General features: G+C 48.9%; 1 protein-coding gene and 1 pseudogene across 3 annotated transcripts in view; both read right to left on the bottom strand.

Annotated features, from left to right (window-relative positions):
• Positions 1–12,942: 12,942 nt before the first annotated feature.
• LOC101581936 lies at positions 12,943–15,411 on the bottom strand (annotated as a pseudogene).
• A 2,536-nt stretch (positions 15,412–17,947) lies between these two features.
• The window catches only part of Acad10 (acyl-CoA dehydrogenase family member 10), a 48,394-nt gene continuing 38,721 nt past the window's right edge, over positions 17,948–27,620 (bottom strand). For all 3 annotated transcript variants that reach the window (XM_023720524.1, XM_004635991.2, XM_023720525.1), the window contains 8 exons: positions 23,637–23,777; positions 23,110–23,247; positions 22,942–23,032; positions 21,905–22,063; positions 21,326–21,498; positions 19,330–19,473; positions 18,643–18,720; positions 17,948–18,409 (listed from right to left, as the gene is read on the bottom strand). In XM_023720524.1, the coding sequence (XP_023576292.1) occupies positions 18,212–18,409; positions 18,643–18,720; positions 19,330–19,473; positions 21,326–21,498; positions 21,905–22,063; positions 22,942–23,032; positions 23,110–23,247; positions 23,637–23,777 (1,122 nt within the window). In that variant the 3' untranslated portion in view covers positions 17,948–18,211. The remainder of the gene's footprint in view (positions 18,410–18,642; positions 18,721–19,329; positions 19,474–21,325; positions 21,499–21,904; positions 22,064–22,941; positions 23,033–23,109; positions 23,248–23,636; positions 23,778–27,620) is intronic.

Raw genomic sequence — 27,620 nt, 5'->3', positions numbered from 1 at the left:
TCTATCATATGCAAGACAAATACTGTCTCCCATCACTATTTTCTTTTCTTTTCTTTTTTTTTTCTTTCTTTTTTTCTGGAACCGGGGATTGAACTCAGGCCCTTGCGCTTGCTAGGCAAGCGCTTATTCTACTGAGCTATCTCCTTGGCCCCTCCATTTGTCATTTCACTAGTAAGTGCCTGTTGGGGCTGGGCTATGCAAGGCTTAAGCTGCTGAGCACAGTGCCCTGAAAGACAAGATAGCATCACAGCTGAGGACTTGGGCTCTTACTGTCCCTGTTCCAGAGAAATAAGCTGCCAACTTTAGAGATCAAATAGTTCTCCTAATTAGCAACATTGACTGCCTTTGTTCAGACTTCTATAGGGCCTTCACATTTTCAAGGTCTTTTGTCTCTGGTGTGGTATCTTAGTTACTTTTCTCTTATTGCTACGACAGAATATCTAATACCCAAAGTTAAAGGAACAAAGATTTATTTGAATCACAGTTTGTAGAGCTGGCTCCAAGGTAGGGTGGCATGGTAGAGGGGCAGCAGTTCATGACCCCAAAAAAGTACAGAGGCAGCAAGAGCAAAGCAGAGGGGTGGAGGGGGGCATGGAGGCCAAGCCTCTTTTCCTCCCTTATGTGCAGGCTACACTACCTACCCCACCCCTGGGCAGGTATAGCACTCACAGATTTCCCTGCCTCTGGGTTTGTGCTAGGCTCAGGATATTTACAAAGTGAGGATGCTGTCCCCTTGCTGAGCTACTTAAACTTCTAAAGTTCTCAAATTGACACAATGTGTCAAACACTACAGCATTGTAGGTGTGAGCAGCTGTTCTAGGGCACCTCCTTTACACCTCAGGATGTAGAGCTGCTGAGTTACTTGGTTAAGCTTCTAAACTTCCCAAGTTTATAAAATGAATCAACCATTACATGTGGCCTCACTTCCTGTGTCCCCTGAATTACCAACGGGCAGATCCAAGAAAATCCTTACCTTAGCACTCAGAGTTCTGACCTTCCTGGATTCCCTGAAAACATATTTATCTGTCTTATTTAAGCCTTTGCCATACATTCCTTTAGGAGACTAGGGGCTCAGGCCATGCTTCCAATAAGTAGTTGTATTTCTAACTTTTGTTCTATTTCACTAATTTATCCATCTATCAGTTTGGTAATGCTTGCTTTTTTTTTTAATGTATTTGGTACAGGGTCTCACTATGCAGCTTAGACTCAGTGATCCTCCTGTTTTGACCTCCCCAGCACTAGGATTACAGGCGTGTGCCACCATGCCTGGTCTAGGTGGCCAGTTTGGCTGGCACAGCATGCGGTAGGGGGATCGAACCCAAATCCTTGCACTTGCCCAAGCAGGTACTTAAGACAATTGAGCTATGTCTGGGGCCCCATCTATCATTTGGCACCTTTCTGATGTGGCTTTCTTGTAAGCCTCCATCTCTCATATAATCTTTCCTCTTAACCAAGATTTTAAGCCCAGAAGTGACAAGGTTGTGTGTGTTCTGAGGGATCCCTCTGGGCACATGGAAAACTGGCTGCAGAGAAAATAGGTTTCTTGCTTGGAATCAACAGAGAGAGAGAGAGAGCTGAGGTTGGGACTGACTGGTAGCCGTGTGGAGATGTGGGTGAAGCAGAGGTGAGATAGCTACCACGCCAAGGTTTCTGCTGTGTGCTGTTCACCAAGCTCTAATCTTGGTTGTGTGGGGCCGGGAAGATGGCTCAGTAGAGTAAGCGCTTCCCTGGCAAGCACAAGGGCCTGAGTTTAATCCCCGGTTCCACAAAAAAAAAAAATCGGAAGAGCACACGTCTGAACTCCAGTCACGCCGGAACATCTCGTCTGCCGTCTTCTGGTTCTAAAAAAAAAAAAAAAAGGAATGGGAGGAGGCTTAGCTTATGGACATTTACTCAGATCAAGGCAGGGTGTGGCAGTTTCAGTGGGAGTGTGGTGAGTGTGTCTCCTTGCAGCGCAAGCTGGTCCACAGGTTCACGAAATCTAGCTGAGCATCTCCAGTGCCCACCATCAGCCCTAGCCCCTATCTGTGGCTCACCTCTCCCCATGCCCACCCTACCCTCTCTCCTTAAAGAAATTTCACCCACTGAGACCCGGTGCAAATCTGCCTCTGGCAAAGTTTTCTGTAGCCACACTGCCTTCTCACTATGCTTCAGTTCATAGCCTGAGAGTCCTGGTTCCATGTGGCTTAGTCTGTCCAAAGCATTGACTACAATTTAACTCTCAACCAATTTCTCCCTGTGGGCTGTATGGGCTCTTTTCTCTCTCTTTTCTTGTTCTTGTGAAGTCTTTGTTCTGATAGAAACCACCTTATAAGACTTCTTCTCTTGTCCTTCCCTGCCCCTTGGCTTGACTCCTTACTAAAAACAGAGGTGGCAAAGGCAAAAATCATCCTCACACACTAAGATCTCGTGATAGGCCCCCCCGAGCCATTTCCTCTAGTAAGAGGTACAACCTCTCAGCTTCAAGGGACTCCAGGCACGGCACTGTCAAGGCTCAGTTAAATGTCTTCAGGTTGACTACACCTAGTTCCACTTGTTCCCTACAGAAGTGGTAACTGAGGTCTCTCAGGACAGAGTGGTGAGACAAGATAATTTGGCTGCTTGGTCCCCATCCGGGGACACTGACTACTGTGTAGCAGCCCCCCATGCCTGCTCCAAATAATGATATTAGGCCAGGAGTTCAAGTGAGCATCTATACCGGAAGAGCTTCTCCCTCACCAGCAGGAAGGAAGTGCATGCCAGGCTTGAGTCCACCCTGGGCCCAACCCAGCTGCCCTCCAGGTTGCACACACACGTGCAAACCTGTGACACATAGCAGGCTCACCACACCCTGTGTCCAGCCAGAACCACATGGGCAGGTACCCCTATGTGAGGCCTGACATTAAGAGGCATTTGGGATAATCTGTTTTGTTTGTGGGTCTTGTTGTTGTTGAGACAATATCTCATTATGTAGAGTAGGCCGGACTTAACTCGTTTTTTGTAGCCCAGGTGGGCCTTGAACTCCAGGTGATCCTCCTGCCTCAGCTTCCCAAATGCTGAAACTACAAGCACACACCACTACCTCTAGCATGGGATAATCTGACATTACTCATCTTTTGAAACAGAACCATCAGAAGAAACTCATACCCTTTCTTTGGGACAGCACCTGCTCTCCGTGGCTGGGAAGGGCCTTTCGTGCCTTTCCTTCCTCCTTTTCCAACACTTCTTGAAAAGCCCCTTAGAGGGCTTAACAGTTCATGTCTTAGTGGGCGTAATGGCACACACCTGTAATCCTAGCACCTGGGGAGGCTGAAAACTGGAGGATCACCAGAGTCCGAGCTGTGTAGTGAGACCACGTACCAAATAAATAAATGAATGAAAGATTAAAAAAAATTAAAATATCATGGAGGACTAAATGACACCTCTTAGCTTGGAAGGTCCCAGAGTTCCCAAGAGTTTAGCCGCCAGGTGGACACCTCTTATGTGTGGTCTTTCTCCCTGAGGATCCCCCTCCTGATCCTTTGTCTGTTGTGACTCTGCTCACCAAGAAAAATATGGATACAAGCCAGAATGAAAGGACTCCTTTAAATTCATTTTTTAAAAAAAGCTTTACAGAAGATTACAAGATAAAATAAAAGCTGTCACCTTGGCTTCATACATGAGCCTGCCAAAAGAAAAAACTCTTAATAATAAAAGCAGACCGGCTAGATTCTAAATCCCCTAGACAAACTATAAATCAAAAAGCTAAAAAGATTTATACTGTTCTGTGCACTGATCCTGATGGTGGCTTCCCTCTCCCATATATGAGTAACAACCAAAACCAGCCAGGGCCTCTGCACCCCAACTCGGGAGAGCTCCATCAGCCCTCATTTCGGCTCATCTCATGTGCAGATGCCCCTCCGTGCCCACCGAGGAAGCTACCTTACTCTTGGAAAAATGATCTGTGCTATAGTAAAAATATAAAGTTGCCTAACTTTAGTTTACCGGGACATACAGGCAGGGTGCCAATTAAAAATGCCTGAGCAGCCAGCTGTGCCTGTCAAGATTGGAGATTAAACAAACAAACAAACAAAAAAAGCAAAACAAGACAAGGCCTAAGGTATGCCACTACACACACACACACACACACACACACACACCTCCAGCTCTTACTCAGCTTTATCAATCAGAGGCTACTGATAAAGATCTAACAACTGGGTGGAGGAGATAGCTCAGGGTCTAAGCACCTGCTGGCTAGTACAAGGACCCAGGTTCAATCTCTGGTACCACATGCCATGTTAGCCCCATGCCGAGCCAACTGCTGAAACCAGGCATGGTGGCACATGCCTGCAATCTCAGCCCTAGAGAGGCTGAGACAGGAGGATCACTATGAGTCTGAGCTGTATAGTGAGACCCTGTACCAAATAAATAAATAAATCTTAAAAAAAAAAATTAACAACTGAAATGCTGTAGCCTAAAGTAAATGGCCAAAGTCCTGTCAAATCAAAGGAAGTTTTGCAGAAGAAATCAAATTACAATTCTTTTTTTTAAAACCCAGCCTTTATTTTATTATTATTATCTTTTTATTTTTAGGGAAAGGTCTACAGGGTGTTCAGGGTCTCACTACTAGATCGGACTCATAGTGATTGGCCTGTTTACAGCCTCCCAAAAACTAGGATTACAGGCACACCACCACTCAGTCTCATTTGCCCTCTCAGCGCACCCTGGGAGTGGGGCCAGCTCTGCAGGCGAACCCCAGGCTCCTGGGCCTACTTGTAGGTGCTTTAATCCACTGAGCTATTTGGTTGGTCCTCAAGTTACAAATTTTAACTAATTGGTTAAATAGACTTTTGCTTCTCAGTTTGAATGAACATGCAGCAAACATTTCTTATACACTACAAAGCTTTGAATTTACAGGGTTACCTTGTTCTTTAGTCTGTTGTTTTAAAATAAAAACATTGATTCAAGGTTTCTTTTTTTTAATATTTTATTTATTTATTTGTGTGTGTGTGTGGCCAGCTCAGCCCACCAGCTCAGCGGGCTGGCTGACATGTGGTGCTGGGGGATTGAACCGTGGTCCCTGGGCTTCACTAAGCTTGTTCTAAGTAGGTGCTTTAGACCACTGAGCCATCTCACCAGCCCCAAATGTTAACAATTTTTTTTTTTTTTTTTTTTTTTTTTTTTGTGGAACCGGGGATTGAACTCAGGCCCTTGCACTTGCCAGGGAAGCACTTATTCCACTGAGCCATCTCCCCGGCCCTGATTCAAGGTTTCTTGGCAGTCCTCAAGTTTCAACATGAGGTTACCAGTCAAATAATAGCCTTAAAAAAACTTGTGTATATAGAGTGTGTTACTATACTCAATACTAAGAGGGACATTTAAATATGTCACAAAAATAATGTTCTCCTAATTGGCATACTAAAATTGTGTGGGTTTTGATCTCAGGCTTTCTTTGTGAAACTATAACTGATGTCTGTTGATATTCTCTGTGGGAATTCAACTGCTGTGACAGCCATAATTGAAAGAATAACAATCTTTTGCTATACTTTATTTTCAGGATGCTTGGCTTTTTTAATTTAAATTTTATGTATTTGGCACAAGATTTCACTCTGCAGCTCAGACTCGTAGTGATCCTCCTGTTTCAGCCTCCCCAGCACTGGGATTATAGGCATGCACCACTATGCCCAGGGTGAGGCCGACACAGAATGTGGTACTAGGAATTGAATCCAGATCCTTGCGCTTGCCAGGCAGGCTCTTAGACTGCTGAGCTATCTCCATGGCCCATATTTAGATAAAATTATAATAATGAAACCCACTACAATAATGCCACTGGGCTGGGGAGATGGCTCAGTGGAATAAGCACTTCCCTGGCAAGTGCAAGGGCCTGAGTTCAATCCCTGGTTCCGCAAAAAAAAAAAAAAAAAAAATACTAATGTCACTGATCTTCTCCTCTGAGTGTTCAACTACCGAGGATTAAGGGCCAAAACTGAAAAGGTGACTAAGTTAAGTGAAACAAAAAACACTCTTGTCCATACTTCAGTACTTCAGTTTATTAGTTGCCCAGGTAACAGTTCCTGTTCCAGATCTGATTGCTCTGGTCTTTTAAAAATGGCTGATCACTGAGATACAGAGCTAGTCACTATGATGATAGACTGTCCAACTGCTGAAATATGCCTCTCCTGCCTGTAATGCCAGCTCAAGAGCTTTGAGCTGCTGAGGTCAGTGATTGCCCTCACTTTGTGCACCGCTCTGGCTTCTGGATGCTTACTCAGACTGCTGGGGAGAGGCCAGTTGCCTCCCTGTCTAAAACACTGACTCAGTGCCAAGAGCACGGCCTCCCCGTCTGCAGGCCCTTGCTGTAACCGCCCTCTTAATCAAGGAGGCAAACACATTGACTTTGGGACATTAAGATGATTGGTGCTGTGGCAGCTATGGAAACAGCACCCAAAGGCAAAGGAAAACCCCAGGAAATGACCTATAAGTGACCCTGGCCTCACCATGGCACCTGGAGCTACCTCCTTGGCAGCTTAGAAGGCCCTGAAGGACTGGGAAAACAGTCTGTTTGGAGCGTGAGTTTATCTTGCAAACTTTAAAAATAATTAAAACGTGCTTGCTTCGGCAGCATATATACTAAAATTGGAACGAAAAATAATTAAAACAAAAAGTGGATGATATAGTGCCTGTGTGGCTGCTACAGCTACGCAGCACTGGAGCTGATAACACAGTGAAGGCCACAAGAAATGTCCCAAATAGGCAGCACAGCCAGCACCCCCTGTAGGAGACGAGTTCCGCAGGATGTGCAGAGGACAGCCCCAGGAGCAGATGATCAGACTGTGATAAATTGGTTGATAGCAGCGGTTCACCTAGTTTGGAAGGATCCAGGTGACCTGCTGGAGCAAGCCACTGTCTAGATTTGATAATTGTGCTACGTGAAATGGGCCTGCGGCAGATGGCAGTCACACCATCTTAGAGGAGCTGCTGACGGCTCACATAAGGACATGGTCCTGTCGCATGGGCCGGCTGGCACATTCAGGTCAGTGACAGCCCTCCTAGCCCCTTTGACAGAGCGCCTGATCCACGATGCTGTGAATGCCTGGGATATGCGGAAGTAAAGCTGCACGATAAGGCAAGATGCACAAAAACTGTACCAGCATGGGAGAAAGGGGGGGGGCAAGCAAACGGCCGCCGTCCCCCAAGGACAGGCTGTGGGGCCGCTGAAAGTCAGCTGATGCCAGATGGGGACAGATGTGCTGGCTGCCAGCCTAGCTGCAGATCATCTAGATCACCAGTCTTCGGATGTATTGCTAACTCTGTGGAGGTAGTTACATCCTGAGCAGAAATAGTGGCGGATAGGCCAGAGCCAAAAGGCCAAAGCAGCCCCAGTGAAGCAGGAAGAAGTGACATCGGCCTCCTTTTCCCACATTAGGGGGCAGGCCGTGTTACCTGGGTCCTGAGGGGGTGTCCCAGGAGACTAGAGGCCACATATGGAATCGACTATTTACTGGTCCCCCTGGACTTACTGTGCAATGTGTGCTAATGTTGATGGATACCAGAGCTGAGTCAGTGCCAATGTTTGATGACCCAGACTGTTTTACAGGACCCACTGCCTGGGGCCCATGAGGAGGTGGAACAGACTGTCTTGACATTAAGAAAGCAGGCAGGGGGTGGGGGGACACTCCCTGCACAAAGCCCTTCAATATGGCCTTTACAGAAGCCAAGACACGTTGTGGTAAACGATTGTAATGTCTCATCCTGACACTAGCAGTCAGGACCAATTTGCCTTCACCAGGAGGATGAACAGTAGACTCCCAGATGTTGCCACAAGGCTATTTGCATAGCCGGGTTTTGTGTCATGGTCTGGTGGCCCAGAACCTGGCCACCTGGGGCAAGACACTGTGTCACAGTTTTGTACTGATGATATTATGGTAACCTTATTTTCTTGCAGCTTTGAAAGCCACTGCACACAGTCTGAGGAAAGCTGTGCTGGCACAGGGTAAACCATAAATGAAGCCAATGGCCAGGCCTCTGGCTTGGCTGACAAATTCTTAGATGCTGCATGGTTGAGTAAGACCAGATCCAGGACAATATGCCCATTACAGGTGTATAGAGACGTGCTAGGTTTTTAGCAGATGTACCACACCTAGCTACCCTGCAACACCCTTTAAGATGACACAAAGCTGAAAAGACAGCAGAAATGCTCTGATGGGTTTCATTTACAGTTATAAAGGGAGCTGAGAGCTGGTATTCCTGGGTTGAGAAATGCCCAGGTTGATCTGCATGCCTGTGAAGAATTATGGGACAGAAATGTAGACAGCCCGTCCTAGGAATGGAATGGCATGGGCCCCCACTCTCACATATTGGGGAACATACCTCCAACAGAAGGCCTCATTCTTGGCTAGCCTGTTGGCAGCCAAACTAGCAAAGGTTTTGGGATCCATGATGTGCCCAGCCCAAGAACCTATACAGAAGGACAAACTACAGGACTTTATCCCTAGTCCCTGTACAGAAGAAAAAGAAGAACCTCCAGCTGATGCCAGTTATACTGATGGGTCTAGCTGTGACCCACCCTTGCAAGGGACAGCAGTTGCAGTTCCAGCCCAGCACAGAGGTACTCTGGTTTGGAACCAAAACAGGCAGGTTGAACCAATGGAGAGTCGCGAAGTGTGACTGCTTGTGATGCCTGAGATAGTCCCCTACATGTGTGCATGGACAATTGGGCTGTGTTGGGAGTGCTGACACTCTGGCTGCCAGTTTGGGCAGCTCAGGAGTGACAGAGAGGGCACACAAAACTGACAGAGATCTAGCCTGGATTCATCACTCTAGAATCAAGAGGGCCCATCCCAACAATTGCTGGAAAGTGGACCCTGAAGTGCCAAGCCCTTTATAAACCACCTTAAAGAGACAACACACTGGGGCCGGGAAGATGGCTCAGTAGGATAAGCGCTTGACTGGCAAACGCAAGGATCTGAGTTCAGTCCCTGGTTCCGCCAAAAAAAAAAAAAAGAGAGAGAGACAACACACCTAAAGCCTTGCCCTCTTCTTCCCGGAAGCTGCTGGCAGGTCCACATGTGGCTGGCTGAGGATCGACTGGACACTGTGCACTGTGGTGCCGCTCCTAATTGACCGATATTCCATTACCTGCTTTGGTGCCAGTTCCTTTTCTTTTGTTTGATCTGGTGCTAGCTGCACGACTTTGGGCTACATCCTCAGAGAACTGGGAAACATGAGTTTTCAATATGAAACAAAAGCCTATTTTAAATGTAATGCACATTTTAATCCTGTATTTCTAGCACTGTACAAGAATGAGACTGGCGGGCTGGAGAGATGGCTCAGTGGTCTAAAGCACCTACTTAGAACAAGTTCAGCGAAGCACAGGGACCACGGTTCAATCCCCCAGCACCACATGCCAGCCAGCCCGCCCCCTGGTGGGCTGAGCTGGCCACACACACACCCCACTCTCTCTCTCTCTCTCTCTCTCTCTCTCTCTCTCTCTCTCTCTCTAATAAATGAAAAAAAAATTTAAAAAAAATAAAGAATGAGACTGGGAAACAGTTGGTTCTCATAATTAGAAAGCTATAGAACTTATTCTCACAGAACCAGCTGCAGAATAAGGGCAACTCAGCCAGACAGTGGTGTGTTGTTCACTTTCAAGTCCCAGAGAGAGTTATCACCTCAAGGACACCTCTTCCCTGGCTCAGACAATGACTGATTCTGCCCCCCACCCCCGTTATAGGATCATAACCTTATGAACTTCCTTAAGAATAAATTCTGCCTAGCAGCTAGTGACAAAGCCATGTGTACCAACCATAGAATGATGTGTTATCTGCCTTTTTGGTACTTCCTTCTGAAGACCTATAGAAGTGATCTCAAAACAGTGCTGGTCATTTGAACCTCTAGGTTCCGCAGCCCTCGAGCATAATCAAGCTTCCTTCCTAAGTTCCTCTGGTGCTGCTGTCTTTTGTTTGGCCTGGTCCTCAATTCCACATCATTCCCTTTTCCAGCATAGGTCTACCAAGCTGGGTTAGAATTCCACCAATAAAAGTGCTGAAGCACGATCATTTCCAACCAAGACCAGTCACACCCCAGCCTGGGAAGCTGTGTCACTACAACAGTCCCCAAGGACACCCCTTGCTGAAGGTTGGGAAGATGAGATTAGGACTCAGCTCCTTTTCTTTGCATCTTTTGCTCCCCCCCCCCCTTATTTTGGTAGTACTGGGGTTTGAAGCAGGGGCTTACCCGCTGAACTACATCCACAGCCTACTTAAAAAAAAAAAATTCAAAAAAAGTACATGTGTACAATACATAATGATTACACTCATGAAGTGCTGGTGCATGGAAAGAATGCATCTTCATTCTATGTTCCTTCCTCGCCCCTTCCCTCCCAGATGCATTTACCCCCTACTCTCCTTCCATCTGTTTTTCCTATGGTTTATCTTTTATTTTGCTCTTTATATTTTGGGTTTCTCATATAAGAGGAACCATGTGACTTTTAAGCTGATGCATCTGATTTATTTCACTTAACATTAGGGTCTGAAGTGCAGCCATTTTCCTACAAATGACTCGAGTTTATGCTTTATGACAGAGTAGTACTCCCTTATGTATAAATTCCACCCTTTCTTTATCCATTCATCTGTTGATGGACATATAGGTTGTTTCCAAGATTTAGCTTTTTTAAAAAAAAATTTTTTGGGGGGTCTACAGGGTGTTCAGGGTCTCACTACTAGATCAGACTCATAGTGATCCACCTGTTTACAGCCTCCCCAGAGCTGGGATTACAGGCATACGCCACCACACTCAGTCTCAATTGCCATCTCAGTGTATCCCGGGGGTGGGGCCAGCATGGCAGGCCCAGGGATCAAACCCCCGGCCTCTGCGCCTGCTTGTAGGTGCTGTTTTAATATTTAGATCTCTAAAAAAATCTTTTATTTATTTGGTACAGGGTCTCCACTACAAGCTCAGACTCGTAGTGATCCTCCTGTTTGCAGCCTCCCCAGTGCTGGGATTATAGGCGTGTACCACCATGCCTGGTCTTGGTGGCCTGCACAGCACGAGGCCAGCGTGATATGTGGTACTGAGGATTAAACCTAGGGCCTTGCGCTTGCCAGGCAGGTGCTTAGACCCCTGAGCTATCTCCCCGGCCCTATATTTACAATTTTTTTTTTTTTTTTAGAATTTTTTTTAAGTGTATTCAGTACAGGGTCTACAGGGTCTTACTACACAGATGGCCTGCTAGTGATCCTCCTGTTTTCAGCCTCCCAAGTGCTGGGATTATAGGCACGTGCCACCATGTCCAGTATCAATTGTCCTCTCAGTGTGCCCCAGGGGCAGGGCTGGCACCATACGTGAGGAATCAAACCCCAGTCCCTGCTCCTGCCTACGCAGGCACTTTAGTCTGCTGAGCGATCTGCCTGGCTGGCCCAATGTTTAGATCTTTGACCCACTTCTTTTTTTGGTACATGGTGAGATTAGTCTTCTGCATGTAGGATACCCAGTTTTACCCAGCACTGTTTTTTGTTTTTTTTTTTTTTTCATCTATACATTTAATTTTTTTCCTTGAAAAGAAAAGTAACATGCAGGTGAACTAAAGCAGCATAGAGTTCTCTTCTTCCTGGACAGTGGAATCCTTGGGGACAGGTGTGGTCAGCAGGCCAGGGCTCGGTCAGGGACATGTCTGGTGTGATGCCGAAGACAGCCACTGAAACCTGCTGCTGCTGCTGGCCACCCTGTGGCTGTGGCTTTGCCTGAGGCTGCTGGAAGATGCAAGGCCACTGCTGCCCCCTCTGGTGGCTGGCAGGGAGATGCTGCCTCCCTCACTGGGCTGGTCAAGGAATGCCCAGGAGGGAGAGAATGGGAAGACGCGCACTGAGCCTCGCAGGGCCTGGTCACCACCTAGCAGACCGCGGTGGTAGCAGTGCGCAGGGAGGTGCTGTAACGGGGATGGGCTCCTGACAGGAAAAGAAGGGAACCTAATCCTCGCAAGTCCTAAGGCATGGGTGTCCTGTGGACAGCATGCCTGGAGTCTTGGATGATGGAGGGGTTGGTGTAGCTTGTGTCTGTGTCAGGAAAGCTTGGGGTGTGGGATATACTGAAGGTGCTTGGTGTGGACCACCACCTGAGCAGCTCTCCTTGAAAGAAGAGCGACTGTCTCCATTTTGACTGAGGCTGACCCTATTTCCTTGTATTGTTCTGTACAGAGCTGGCTAGGACTTCTGCCTATCCTTCAACTGGCCTTAAGCAATGTGTACTGGTCCAGCTGAGGTGCTGCTGATAGTCTTTGAAGGTGGCGCATGTTTCCCTGGTAACTTATACCTGCTGCTCTTTTTTTTTTTTTTTTTTTTTTGCTCCGAGTGCCTTCATGGCTGGTTTGGCTGGCTTGAGTTGTGGGGATCAAACCACTTGAGCCTGACTGCTTTGTTGAAGCAACCACTTAAAGAACTGAGCTAAGGGGCAGGCCCCCCTGGACCCCCCGCGGGCCCCTCCCCTCTTTAGTGTGAGCCAGGTGGAGACAGGACGGTGGTAGAGCTAATGCTCCACACCGCAGCCAGCTGGGATCAGCCTCCAGATAGAGGCCATGACTTCCTGGGGCTTGAAAGACTGCATCAAAGCTGAAGCACCAAGACTTCCCAAACATTAGATACTATATAATGCAGATTACTCTCTCTGCATATCCTCTCTGCATATCACAGAGGTAGGCCACCCACTTAGCTCAGCTCATAGTAGTCACCTACTTCCCACAATTCTCAGTCAATCCTCCTCAAGCCACTCCCCCACTGAAAAAAAAGCCGGGTGAGGCCTTGGGTCACTCTCTTGGTTCCGGAAAGCTATCTTCATGGCTGGACTTAGAGCCCCTTGACTCCCCAATGAGTGAAAATATAATTTAGTGCCTTTATTTTTGCCATGGGTTGCATTGTAAGTGGTAGATTGGAATCAGCTTGATGGGATTCAAATAACGTAACTTTGGGATTACAAATATTGGCTTCTTGGACCGAGACGAGGACCTGGAAGTGTCTCCTATACTTGGTGTGGAAGACTTAAAGTGCCTTTATGGCTTAGGGGTCACAGGAACAGACAGATTCTCTTGGCAGACAGAGCTTCCTCCTACTCATCAGATGAGCTCACTATGGTTAGGCTAGCCACCTTGACTTTCTTGTTTTTATTAAAGGACTGGTTGTGAGAAGCCACCTAGTGCTCTGAATGGAACTCAAGCATCCATCAGCTCTACTGTGAGAGGCAGAGGCTCCCTATTTCAACTGCATTGTTGCCCAAGAGCCATCCTCCTTAATCTGTATTTCATCACAGCCTGTACTATACTTCAGGATTCCCCAAAACACTACCACCAATAAGATGATCCTATGGAGGCTTCTTATCATAGACAGGATGGAGCCAGGTTGGTTTTTTCTCATTCATTTCAGTATTAAGAGTTGTGTCAAAACAGGGGCCGGGGAAATGGCTCAGTAGAATAAATGCTTCCCTGGCAAGCACAAGGGTCTGAGTTCAATCCCCCGTTCCAAAAAAAGAGTTGTGTCAAAACACTGCAGCTGTGAATAAGCACTTGCCTGGCAATTGCAGGGTCCTGAGTTCAGTCCCTGATACCACAAAGAAACAAAACACTGCAGTTCGGATCATGTAAGGGCTCACTAGGGAACCGTCGGCCACACTGTACCAAGTGGACATAGTAGAGAAACTCTTTGGCTGCTTGTAGCTATTTTACTGTCTGGATCTGCAGTCAACTTCTCTTTAATTAAAGCTCTGGAGTGATCTGGATTTTTTATCCTCTTTGTCATAACCTCTGAAGAACTGTTGAGGACAACTGCTTTGCAAGAAATGCTGCCATGGGATAGGTTCTTCCAATTTCCACAGTCCAAGAAACAACAATGGAGTTTGGTACTGCGGTGGCTAATCAGACGCATGAGGTAAGGTTAGCTGGTGTGTGGTGTTACTTTGGTTCCACAGCACTTTTATTATGTGGAAGGTCACCCAGAAGGTTGCAAGGTTCAGGCTGGCCTTGAGCTCACTTTGTAGCCCAGGCTGGTCTCGAACTCGCAAAGATCCTCCTGCCTCAACTTCCCGAGTGCTGGGATTACAGACCTGCATGTGAAGTCCTATTTGGTCCCAGAAGACCCATGGAGCTACTGATCTGCTGCACTTGTTGTGGAGTCACAGTAAATGTAAAACAGGTTTCTTGAAAGTGCTGGCTGTTGGCTGATGCTAGACTGGTAGTTTTATCAGTTTGTCCAACAGGTCCTAAAATAACAGTTTTCAGGGTTTTATATTCAGATGAACTGAAGAGCTGATGTAAAAATATGGGCAGTCCCAGAAGAGAAATAGGGAGTAACGTGATGACACAGGGTGACCGACATAACCAAGCCGTGGAGGGTAGACAGAGACCAAGTGGCTGGTTTAGGTCCTGAATGTGCACCAGAGGTACACAGGCTGCAGGTGTGATGATTTTGTGGGGAAACCACCACAGATCAGGTGCTTTAATTTTTACTTGTACAGTGGGACACCAGACAGCCTTGAGGGAATGAGGGGCCTTTGTGAGTTCATGTTTGCATCCGTGCCTAATTCTCCCCATGCTGCCCAACAATACTTGGATTTCAGAAACTCTAAGGCTTATAATCACTTGCTTTAGCTCCATGCTGTCCACTGTCTTGCATCTCCCAGCACCATTTGTTAAAGAGGCTGTCTTCCCTCCTGCATAGGGTTAGACCCCTTGGGCAAAGATCAGGTAGTGTGACATGCTTGGAGTTGCTTCAGTGTCTTCTATTGTTTCACTGATCCACATCTGTCCCCTTCCCCAATACCATGCTATTCGTATCACTATAGCTTTGTAGTATAGTCTGGAACTAAGCTATACTAATTCCACATTAGTAGATTAGTGATTTCTCCTGCTTTGCTTTTAATATCCAAGAATGCTTTTGCTACTCTTGGTCTCTCCTAGTTCCATATGAGTTTTTTGTTTTGTCTAGTTCAGCGAGGAATGCTATTAGTATTTTGATTGGGATTGTGTTAAATCTGTATATTAGTTTTGTTTTGGTTCTCTAATATTTTTTTCTTTTTTGCAGTACCTGGGATTGAACTCAGGACCTTGTGCTTGCCAGGCAAGTGCTTATCCTACTGAGCTATCTCCCCAGCCCTGCATATTAGTTTTGAAAGTAGTCATTTGGATGAAATTTCTCCACCTACCAAAGAACAGGGCATATTTTTATGTTTTCTTATGTGCTCTTCCATCTCCCTTCTTAGAGTACTGTAGTTTTCAGCATAGAGTTCTTTCACTTTCTTGGCATTACAGCCTTTATCTAGAGGGTCCCCCAAAGCCTCATGCACTCACAGGTGGGGCTTTTTGAAGCCAACTGGATCTAGGGTATGAAGTTGGGATTAAGGACACCTCACCCTGGGTGTGGGTAGCATTGCCCAGAGGGCAGGTGGCCTGATGAATTTGTACCTGTACATGATTTATCTTCTTTCTCCCATCCCCCTCCCCTCACACCCCTCTTCCATGGCATCACACCCCCTAGGCCCAGCCCCCTTCCAAAGGCTCCACCTATAATGACATGAAGTTTGGGAGGACAACTAGACACAAGCCATAGTGGTGTTTTTATGTATTCTTGGTTCAGCTTTAGTAGTTCATGTGTATCTAGGAATCTAGCCAGTTCTTCTGTTTAGAATTTGATTTTGTAGGGGCCAGGGAGATAGCTCAGTAGAATAAGTGCTTGCATGGCAAGTGCAAGGGCCTGAGTTCAATCCCCGGTTCCACCCAAAAAAAAGAAAGAAAAAAAAAATGGTTTTGTTTGAATACATTTTCCATGTTCTCTTGTATCTTTTGAGTAACTGGCCTTTGAAAGCTTCCATCTTCTAATTCTATCCCTCCTCACATTGGTCATTTCTTTCAATGTAATTTTTAATGCCCTGTATTTCTGGTTTTGAAGCTTTTCATGGACTCTAGTTCTTTGCTAATGGATATATATTTTGTTTTGGTACCAGGAATTGAACTCAGGGCCTTATGCTTGCCAGGCAGGCAGTGCTGCTGAGCTACATCCTCGGCCTTCATACATGTTTTGTATCATTTTGTTTAGCTTAGCGAGCTTTTGTTAGGTCTTCTGTAAACCCCATTTTATTACCTTCATGTTATCTGATTAGTTATGTGCACCTCACTGACCTGTTTTATAATCTTCTGTTCTTTTGAATAACTGAGCAGTGTGGCCTTTGTGTTCTGCTTTCTCATGCATGGTGGCACAAATCATGTCCTGTCCACTCGCTTCTCTGTCACCATGAGAGTCAGCACTGAACACGTGGCTGGGTGCCTGCCGAGCCTTACTGACCACACAAACTTCCACCCTCCCCCCGTTCCACACCAGGCTCTGCCCCTGCCACACCTGACCAGGAGCCCCCGTGTCCTTTCTTCTTGCCACTTAGGTCTTGGTTCCCGTGTTCCTTCCAGAACAGGTCTGCTCTTGTGCCCCTAGCAGCCCCGGTGCCCTAGCAGCATCAGCCAGTCTTGGGGCTCTTATCACCATCCCCCTTGTGGCAAAACACTACCAGGATTGCACCTTTACCCGTGGTCTCCACTGCACAATCCCCAAAGCTTGGACCAGTGTCTGGGACAGTGCTGGGGCTCAGTTGGAATGGTGAATGGAATTGTGGGACACAACTGGGCACCCTGACAAGGGCTGACGGAGGCCTCCTCTCAGGGACTCACTGTTCTGCAGTGTTCCTGGTGCCACCCAAGCACCTCTGGCCTTTGTCGTGGAGTACACAAGACAGACATAGTGTCACTAAACAATATAGCTTCTTTTTTTCTTTCCACTCCCTCGTTCATTCACTCTTTCATTTTTTCAGTGACCCAGGGGCACTTTACCACCACCAAGCTACATATCCAGCCCTTTTTTTGAGTCAGAGCCCAAGTCGCTCACGTGGTACTTAAACTTGTGATCCTCTGCCTCAGCCTCCCTCAGAGCTGGGATCCAGGCGTGTGCCACTGCACCCAGCTACGGTGTCTGTTTTCACCCCTGCAGCAGCACTACTGCACAGGCAAGGTTAACCCCACAGGCCATGAGCGAAATTCAGTGCTCAGTGATATGCCAGGCCATGCCTACTTCCTTAAAAAAAAAAAAAATCCTCCTCTCTCGAGGCCCAAAGCACAGCAAGAACTGGCTGCAGGATCCCACCAGGCCTCTGCCCTGCGCTGGTGCTGAGATGACATCTGCTGTGGGCTGCAATACTTTACCTTTCTCCAACAAGTAGTATCTCTAGTGTGGCCTGGCACCAACCTATGTGAGGAGCCTGCTCCCAAGCCCCATGACACTCACTGCATGCTGGGGTCTTTGTCCTGCGTGTGGCATGTGGATGAACAATTTTCTGCTTGCACCACAGCCAAGTCTGCACAGGCAGGGATCGTCCCTGGCTGTCCTGAAGTGGGCTGTGGCACGTCACAGTGATGAGGTGAGCAGCCTGGGTCCTCATGGCCCTGGTGTGAGCATTTCCACCTCCTTGGGAGGAAACACTGCTCTCCAACTTGCATCTTGCCTGCCATCTCATTCCCCAAAGGCCGAGAGACTACAGCAGTTTAGCACTGCAGGGCCTCACAGACTGGACACCACATTGCCTTTGATGGAGCTTTCATTGTTGTGATGCTGCAGATTGAACGCAGGGCCTTGAACTGAGCTACACCCCCAGCACTGCTTTATTCTGAGACAGGGTTTTGCTAAGTTGCCCAGGCTGGCCTTGAACTTACAACTCTCCTCCTTGGCCTCCTGAGTAACTGGGATCACAGGCCTCTCCACCATGCCTGGCTCTCTGAGGCAGATGATGAGCAGATGACAGGGTTAACCAATGGCACAAGGCACCAGCCACTTGGGAGCCTTAGGGGTTGAGGCCAGTGCTGTGGAAACGGAAGTGCGAGGAGGCAACTGGCTGAGCTGCAGGACCTGAGGGGGGCCTCTACTCTCTGTTCTTTTCATATTACAGCAAGTTCATAAAGCCTCTGAGGGAAGTTTTTGTTTTCTTTTGTGTCCCCCAAAGCCCCTTCTAGAATAACATAGCAATAGTGTTTGGGGTGGTAGACTAACGAGGAAGTTCGGAGGTGACTGGCCCAGGTGGGCCCAAGGGACGGAAGACCAGCTTCCCTCTGCTCCCAGTGTGCCCCAGCTCAGGGCTGCTCCGAGATGCCTGCTGTGGGGTAGTGACTGTCCCAAGACAAGGAGCTAGATAGGCTGCAAGAATCACACATGGCAGGCCTTTCCCAGCACACCAGTTAACAAGCTGGCGTGTGGCTGGCCAGCAGGGACATAGGCTCTTGCGGTCCATGAGTCTGAGTCCCATGCTTCAGCTCCATCTTGGCCACCATGGCTCGGTGCACCTCGTCAGGGCCGTCGGCAAAGCGCAATGCCCGGGCCCAGGCCCAGAACTGTGCCAAGGGGTAGTCGCTGCTCAAGCCCGCTGCTCCAAAGGCCTGTTGGACACCAAGTGGGAAGGGAGGAAAATGAATTCAAGGCATGCTCCTGCCTCAGCCTCCCAAGGGCTGGGATTACACGCCTGCATCACCCATCCCAGGTTACAGGGTTGTTCTAAAGAAGATAAGGAAAATCGCGGGTGCAGAGCGTGGGCAGGAAGGGCAGCTGTCAGGGCTGCACAGACGTCTGCTGCCAGCGGTGTGGACACACTGCTCACCTGAGCCAGGCTCACCTGTATAGCACGGTCAATCACCCGGTAGGCCATGGATGGGGCTACCATTTTAATCATGGCGATATCCAAAGCTGCAGCCTGCAGGGAGGAGGAGATGAGGTTATCAAGAGCCAAGGGCTGACAGCTTGGTAGAACAATCAGTTCCCAAAATACAAGGATTCAAAAGTCAACCCCCACATGCCACCCCCAAACCCCATTCCCTGTCCTGCTGGGTCAGTGGTGGTCAGCACAAGCACAATACTGCTACCAAGAAGGGTGACTCTGTGTAGACGGGGTGTGGCTTGTGCCTTGCTCCAAGCCACATCCAGCTCCATTTGAACTGGCTCACTGAGCCAGCCGGTGAAGGGGTAGAGGCGGTCCAGACAGAGCTGCACAGGTGGGATCATTGTGGGCCTCAGTGCCATGCCAGGCACTGAGAAGGAACCTAACTAGATTATGTCATCCTCCAAAATAAGCCCCTGTTCGCTGATGTTGTGTTTGGGTTAGGGCAGGAGCGGGTCCCGGACTCCCGCACCAACATGCCCTAGGAATCCAGGAAGTTCAGGCCTCTTCGGGTTTCAGATGGCTGCCCAAATAGCTCCAAGCAGAACCAAAGTAATTAGTTAACCAAGCAGCGGCATGGAGTGGGAGTAGATTCTCCCACTGTGACCTGTGACCTCTGTCATCCAGTGGCCCTGGGCCTCCTACCTTGTTTCCTGCCACATCCATGAGGTGAGCGGCCTTCAGCACCAGTAGCCGCGCCTGCTCAATCTCCACGCGTGACTGGGCTATGTCAGCCAGGATTGTGCCCTGCTCCACCAGGGGCTTCCCAAAGGCCACACGGGACTTCACCTGGGGGCCCGAGAGACACAAAGCTGTGGCTGTGCTGGGCTAAAAGTGGTCTAGAGAGCCTCAGGGGCTCATGGCCTGTACAGGTGCATGGGAACCTGGGCAGGAGAGGAGTGGGAAGGCGGGGCAGGCTGTTTCTCAGCCATTCACCAGCTCTCCTGCCCAGGCACTTTCCAAGGAGAAAATCAAGGAGCAGGCGACATTCACAGGGACCGTGTCAGGCCAGGTCTCGTGGCAGCCTCGCTCTTCCAGAACCCCTTGCTGCCAGCAGCAAGGTGGCAGCCTCTGCGAAGCAGGAGCTGTGCTTTCAGAACACAGCCAGCCTCAGACCAAAAGTTATTCCTGGGAAGCCTCTGTGGGGAACATCCCCTGACTGGGGGAGAGTACCCTCTGCTGGTCACAGCCAGCCTCACATCCCTGAGCCAGGCCCACTGTTTGTAAGGAGGTATTGTATGTATTTATTTTTTGTTTTGTTTTCTTGACAGGGTCTTTCTATATAGTTCAGGCTGGCCTTGAATTCACTTCATAGCCCAGGCTGGCCTCAAACTCAAGGGCATCCTCCTGCCTCAGCCTCCTGAGTTCTGGGATCGAAGACCTGTACCACCAAACTTGGCTTGAGGATTGGGTCAAGTGGGCTGACCTCTCTATGTTAAACAACAGGATTCCACCCATCTTTTGGGGATTTTTCTTGGATTTTAGTCACTTTCTGAGCCCTTTTATAAGCTACTTCTGAACTACAGAGACTGGTAGGGGACATTTTATTCTAGTAGCAAATATTTGGTAGAACCCTAAAGACTTTGCTATACCCAGTCCTGAGTGGAATTGTATGCTCTGAAGGCTCTTGACACATATAGCGAAACTGCTTTGCCATAAGACAGGCATAGCCGATAGTCACAAGTCTATAATCCCAGCACTCAGGAGGCTGAGGGAGGAGGAACAACAGAATGAAATCAACAAAAAAATCCAACAGTAGCTGAGCTGGGTGCACACCCATAATCCCAGCACTTGGAAGGCTGAGGCAGGAGGGTCAGCGAGTGAGGCCAGCCTGGGCTACACAGTGAGCTCAAGGACAGCCTAAACTACATAATGAGATTCTGCTGCTCCCCTCAGTAAATAAATAAACAAACAACAACAAAACCCAAAAACAATTTTAAAAAAATTTAAAACAATACAAATTGGCCTGCAGGTGGCTAGTCTGAGTGTTAATGCCATATGTGGCTGAATTACCATAACTAAGCCCATAGAGAGAGCACTTCATCTTCAAAGAAAAAAGAACTGGTTTGTTTCAGCCAAAAAATGTGTAAATCACAGAAAGTTTGCCAGGATTCAAAAAATATGGCCTTGGTTCTTTGTTGAGTGTTTCTCATGAGGTTTTTGATTTTGTATCAAGGATTCACTCCATTGTGAATTCCTGTCTCTATGTATGGCTCTCTTTTACACAGGCTTCCAGCCTCTGAGGAGCTCACAGTAGACTTCATTTTCTGGACATGTGGGAGAGGTCAGTGTAGAAAACCCTATGCTGGAATCTCAGGGAGAAAAACAGGCAACATGGTTCTCTCCGGCATCTGATTGCTAGCACCACGCCAGACACCCACCAAGCTCTCAGCAGCCAGGGCCACACTCGGCCTTTGAGCCTCACCCCGGCTGCCAGGGAGCCTGGCCTCTCACTGCTGGTCACCTCAACAGCCCTTTCTGTTCTCGGTGTCAAGCAGCAGCGAAGTAGCAGAAGCAAAGCAAATGTGGATGCGCAGCTTCTCGGCTTCGCCATTCAGCCTGCTCTCAGGGAAGACTTAGATTTGAAGTCTGCCAGCATGGCTGAGGCGGCGGGTCAGGGTGGGCACGAGGGGGCACTCACGCGGGCCTTCATGAGTGCCAGGGCCCTCTCTGAGAACCCAATGAGCCGCATGCAGTGATGGATCCGGCCGGGCCCCAGCCTGCCCTGGGCAATCTCAAAGCCTCGGCCAGGCCCCAGAATCATGTTCTCCTTGGGCACACGCACATTCTCAAATCGGATTTCACCGTGGCCACCTGTGTGAAAAGCAAACACAGCACCTTGATGCCTGTCACTCCTGTCTTCCCTGGATGCGTTCCTTCCTGCCCTCAGTTCTGATTACCTGCTGGCAATATTCTCGCCCCTTCCTTAGCCTTCTGAGTCATAGCTAAAGGAGTAGGAAGGAGTGTATAAAATAAAGACGGGAGAGGAGCCACAGATGTACAATGGCAAGTGAGTATTTTGCCATTTATTTTCTGCAAACACAACAAAGCAACCTGAAGCTGAAACTCCCTTGCCTACAACTCTAATAATATAGGAAAGCTCTCGAAGTACTAAAAGTGAAAATCTGAGCATTGTTACTCAGGAGACCCTCCCCCTGCTCGAAGGCTTTCCCCTAGGACCCCACCCACCCTCAGTGGGACCCGCCCCAGGAGGGCTAACCTGGAGGATCCTCCAGCCCATACACAGACAGAGGCCTGATGATTTTTATCCCTGGGGTATCCATGGGAACCAAGATCATGGACTGCTGCTTGTGTCTTGGAGCCTGGGGGTCTGTTTTCCCCATAAACACGCAGAGCTGGCAGCGAGGATCCATGACACCTGCCAGAAAAGAAGAGAGAGTGGTCATATCAGCCAACATCAGGGCCAGCAGGTCTCCATGTGAGGAAAGGCTGGGGCAGCAGACGGAGCTCTGTGGGATGTGACAGCATCAGATGGGCATTTGTGGGCTCCAGACCAAAAATAAACTAAGTTTTGTCCTCATGAGGCACAAATCTAGCATCATAAGAACAAATTTTCAAGAAGTACCACTTTAGAGTTAAATATAGAGAAAAGACACAAAACTGCTACTTCATCTGGGCTAGCCTACCCTGCTTTGTCCTCCAGCTGGTGTAAAAAATGACTCAGCACTGGCCCTAGAGTCAAAACAATCAAACTCCGGGTTCCCTACTTGTCAGCTGGGGGCTAGAACCATGTGTGTGACTTCAGTCACCCTCTGAACCTTGGCTTCCACCCCGGTGAAATGGTAAAGATAGCCCTCTCTTCTGGGGAAGTGGGGGGGCTCAGGAGTGGGGCCCACATGGTGCTTATGGGTTGTCTCTAACCCTTGGGAGGGAACACACCTGCCCTAGGGGTCAGGGGAAGCCATGGAAGGAGTGACCGTCTGCTCTTTCAAGGGAGCTGTTGTGGGGAGAATGGAGAGCAGTGGGACTGAAGAGATTCTCAGAGCCACATGTAGGAAGAGAAGGCCACAGCTGAGGTGGTCTGGTGACACCGCACCCCACAGGAGGAGCTGAGAACAGCGTGCCCCAGGCAGCAAACTTGCCTTAGTGTCTGCTGCCTCCCCTGGGAGCATGGTGACAGAATCTCCATGGTGTCAACTGAGGAACAAGACGCTGTCCCCTTTCTACTATCAAGAGACCTGCTTATCATACAGACTAAAGGATGTGTACTTGAAAAGCACAGTTCGGGCCAAATACCTGAGATCCACCACTTGTGACCATTTATGACGTAGAAACCATCCTCCTCTCTGATGGAAGCCTCGATATTGGTGGCATCAGATGATGCGACCTGTATGGGGGCACATTCCTGTGAGAGCTGCCAGTGACCCTGGGTCCCCGCAGGCAAGGATGGCCCAGGCCAGGCACCTTGGGCTCCGTCATCGCGAAACAGGAGCGGGCCTTGCCTTCCAGCAAAGGGGTCAGCCAGCGGGCCTTCTGCTCTCTGGTGCCGTACCGCACCAGGACCTCCATGTTTCCTGTGTCAGGGGCCGAGCAATTGAATATCTGAAAGACCGAAAAAGCACTTGGTGATGCCCGGGCCCACACTGAGATTGTCAGCTTCATGTCACAGATCCATGTCACAACTCAAGGGGTCCTTTTTGAGTTTGGAAACAGAGCCACAGACCCTGAGGCTCAGTGGCACACCCCGTCTGAAAGGAAGGACACTGGACTTAGCCTGAAGCTCTCATGGCTGCCCCGGTCCTGGGTGCCCCCGCCCAGAGGTCTTCTCTTGCTTCAGCTCCGGCCAGCAGCCTGCACTTGTTCTCCCTTGCGATAACAAGTTCAAGTTCATGCTGGTTCCCCAGATCAGACAGTGTGCGCAGGAGGCCACGGGGAGACGTTCCCACGCAAGGCCGGGATGTTGGCATGCTTAGGAGGCCTTGGAGACATACCTCGGGCGCGTACAGCGACGTGCCCATGACCTCGCACAGGTGGGCGTACTCCGCGTTAGTCAGCCCCGCTCCATACTTCTTCTCAGGGTCGGTCTCCAAGGGCAGGAAGAGGTTCCACAGTCCTTCAGCCTTGGCTTTCTCCTGTCAGGAGAAAAGCATGGTTGGGAAACCCAGGACTGGCTGAGTTCTTTTGACCCAGGGAACACAATGAAAGGAACTGGAGGGGGCAGGGGGCAGTCAAAGATACAGCATGTGCGAAAAGCAAGGCCACTAGTGGGACAGGAGCCTGGCACATGTGGGTGGCATAAGACTCGAGATCCTCTCTAGACTTGCTTCTTTTTCTTCTTTTTGAGACAGGGTCTCCCTGTGCAGTTTGGGCTGGCCTTGTGTTCACTTTTGTAGTGTCCAGGCTGGTCTCAAACTTGCAGAGATCCTCCTGGCTCAACCTCCCGAGTGCTGGCTGGGATTACAGGTGTGCATCACCATGCCTGGTTCCGGGCTGCACAGTGGGTGCCCCCGTCTGGGGGCCAGACAGCAAGGCATGTGGGGCGGGGGACCGAACTCAGGTCCTTGTGCTTGCCAGGTAGGTCCTTAGGCCTCTGAGCTATCTCTCCAGCCCCTGGACTTGTTTCTTACATTATGTGTGAAACAAAGATTGACCCACCCTCCCATCAGTTGTGAGCTGCAGCCACAGAAAAGGATGGCAAGGGAAGGGAAAAGGGCTGTGTGGGGAGCTTAGCAGGGGCTAAGGAGGGAGGGAGGGAGACTCAGAAGTGGATGGGAGCTGGACAGGATGCTTGGCAGCCCTGCTGGGACCCGCTGCGGTGCAGAGTGAGCACTGGAAGACATTGCTCCTCCTTCCAACTCCAGGACTGGCCTAGCTTGGCTCCTGTGCCACCTGTTGGTCAGGCAGGGCCAGGCCGGCACCTCAACCAACAGTTCAGCCACAATATCCCAAAGGGTAGGAGAAATGCCCCTAAGTAAAACCAGGATGCTGCCACCAAGAGAAGGGGTCAGCAAGGTACAGGCAGTCCCAATCCACCCGTGTCCACGACACACACCTCACCAGGTTGTTGGGAACACTGGGCAGAACACAGAACCTAAAGCGCATGACACAGAAGTCAGAGGCTGCAGTAAATAGTACAGATGAAGGGAATGACCTGGCTGCTTATCCCTGGGGGTGACACCAGCTGGCCTGCCCTGTGCTTCAGAAGCAGTAGCTGGCTCTGCTCACTATTTACACTGAGCTAATCCACATAAAGCTTGACTGAGGATAAAAGGGCAGATTTACTGGAACAAATAAAGATAAAGAAGTGTGGGAAGGGGGAGGGAGAAGTGAGAATTCTAAGGAGGCAGCAAGAGGAAGTGGGTTAGTCATCTGTTTGTGGGAGGGGAGAAGAACAAAACCTCCCAAATTTGAGCTGATTTTTTTCTTTGCAATAGGGTTAAACTGAGTCAGATCGACTGTGAACTCACTACGTAGCCTATGCTGGCCAGCCTTGAACTTGCAGAGATCCTCCTGCCTCAGCCCCCTGAGTGCTGGGATTTTAGGCACAAGCCACCACACCTGGCTGGAGAGCTGAATTTAAACCCAGGTGCTATTAATTCTAGCTGTATACCTTGCACGAGTCCTTTTCTATACCTTTAAATTGAAGAGAATAATGCTTCCCTCACAGCATTTCTGAAAAGCATTTAGAAAAAATGCTTGGATAAAATGGATAAAAGTGATGAGTTATGATCATCATTCTATCCAAAACTCTTAGGTACCATTGATATAGGGAGAAAAACTGGTCTTGGATGGGTGACCTCCAAACAATACAGGGAACCTCCAAGTGACATAGGGAAAACTGATCTCCCAACCTGACCTGCACGAGTTTGTGTTCTCTAAAACTGAAAAATGAATTTTAGGAACAAACGCAGGTTATGAGCAGAATGTATTTATTGAGGGAAAGAAAGCTCCTGTCCCAGAGAGGGGCAGGAGGGAGGCCCGAGCGGATAGTTCCCGGGAAGCTGTCTCTTCCAGGGACTTGTATAGTGTAAAACCATTCAGGGCTAAGGTAGAGAGAATGAGAACTTGCTTCAGTGGCCAGGAGGTAAGACAAAACTTTGATCAACCAATGGGATTCCAAGTACCATTGCTCAGGTAAAATTGATTAAGCGCAGGACCAAATGGGGAAAGGAGTCACATCATGAAGGGACATGGATGTAGAACAGCACTTTATCAGGTAGCCATCTAGTAGTAGTCAGATTAATGATTCTTGGGTCTCCCTCAGGGTGATGATCATTCTCGGATGCCAATCTTTAAGGAGGTCCGCATTTGTTTGATCTCTGGTCTTTAGGTCTGGCCCAGGCGGGAGCATCCATCCCTCCCAGAGTTGCAAGATATCTTGTCTTCTGTGGTATCTCCTTCGAGAGCCTAGGCCTGTCTGACTGCCTGTAATATTTCTATCTAACTCAGCTGCCTGCAACACCATTATGCCTCCCTTGAGGTCTGACTATGGGGAGAAAGTATAAGGATCCGTTGGACTCTGTAATCTGTTGTACTAGGGGAGAAATGGCAGCAGGAATGAGAAAAAGACAAGAGCTGGTTTAGGCGGTGGCCCATCTGCCTGGTTGGTGAAATAACCTCCAGAGCAACAGCATGGATGTTTATTAATACCTCTGTAAAGTTAGTAACATGTGATACAAATGACTAATAACTGACATTAACCAGTCAGGATGCTTCTCTTAGGACTGAGGTAGCTTGACTGACTGCTTTCACACATCTGACCAATTTTCCAGTTCTGTGGCTCCCAGGAATGGCACACCAAAGCCTAGCTTCTGGAGTGTGAAGGTGCTACCACCTGAGTACAGTCCCTGCCTTCAGCAACTGTCAGGCTGTCAGACGGGGCGGGGGTGGGGGCACTGCGCAGCATGGGGAGGGCCTTTCACCTGTAAGTGGCAGGGGTGTGACTTGGGAAGTACCTCTCAGATGATTTTTTTGCTAAGCTGTATTAAGTCTGTGAATGGTCTTGCTAGGATTTAGTTGTGTAATGTACCTCAAAGACCCATGTATTAAACGCTTCTCACTTGTTTGAACTCTTGGGATGTGAAGGAAACTTCAAGGGGGGCCTAGTGGAAGGCCGCGAGGTCACTGGGAGACCCCCCCCCTATTTATTTCTCTTTCACTTCCTGGCCACAAAATGAGCAGTTTGCTGTACTGCACACACCCACCACCAATGGTGCCAAAGCAACAGGGCCAGCAGACTGAAACCTCTTAAATTCCTCAAAAAACAAAACAAAAACAAAAAAAACCTTCTTTCCTTTAGGTTGTTTCAGGCATTTTGTTGTAGTGATGGATGACTAGCAAAGTCTCATTCATGAACTTTTTTTTTTGTATTTTTGGGAAGGGTCTACAGGGTGTTCAGGATCTCACTACTAGACTGGACTTGTAGTGATCTGCCTGTTTACAGCCTCCCAAGAGCTGGGATTACAGGCGTGTGCCACCACGCCCAGTCTCAATCCCCATCTCAGTGCACCTTGGCAGGGCGGCACAGCAGGCCTGGGGATCAAACCCCAGGGCCCTGTGCCTGTTTACAGGCGCTTTAATCCACTGAGCTATTTGTCCGGCCCTTCATGAACCACTTTTGTTACTTGAAAGAATTTATCTTGTAAGACAGCTGTTGTCTTACTTTTCTCTATCATTGCTGGGACAAAAATACCTGACACCCTGCGGAAGGAAAGCTTTATTTAGCTCAGTTTGTGGAGGTTTTGGTCTGCACTCGACTGGCTCCAAAGCAGAGGGGCACACAGCAGAAGGCAACAGTTCATGGCAATGGTAAACAGTAAAACAGCCAAAGCAAAAGGTAGCAGAGGCGGAGGAGCAGAGGCGGAGGAGCAGAGGCGGAGGAGCAGAGGCGGAGCAGCAGAGGCGGAGCAGCAGAGGCGGAGCAGCAGAGGCGGAGCAGCAGAGGCGGAGCAGCAGAGGCGGAGCAGCAGAGGCGG

Source organism: Octodon degus, unplaced genomic scaffold (genome assembly GCF_000260255.1).
Source record: "Octodon degus isolate 3935 unplaced genomic scaffold, OctDeg1.0 scaffold00076, whole genome shotgun sequence".
In the NCBI taxonomy this organism is placed as follows: domain Eukaryota; kingdom Metazoa; phylum Chordata; class Mammalia; order Rodentia; family Octodontidae; genus Octodon; species Octodon degus.
This window is presented reverse-complemented; position numbering and strand designations above follow the sequence as displayed.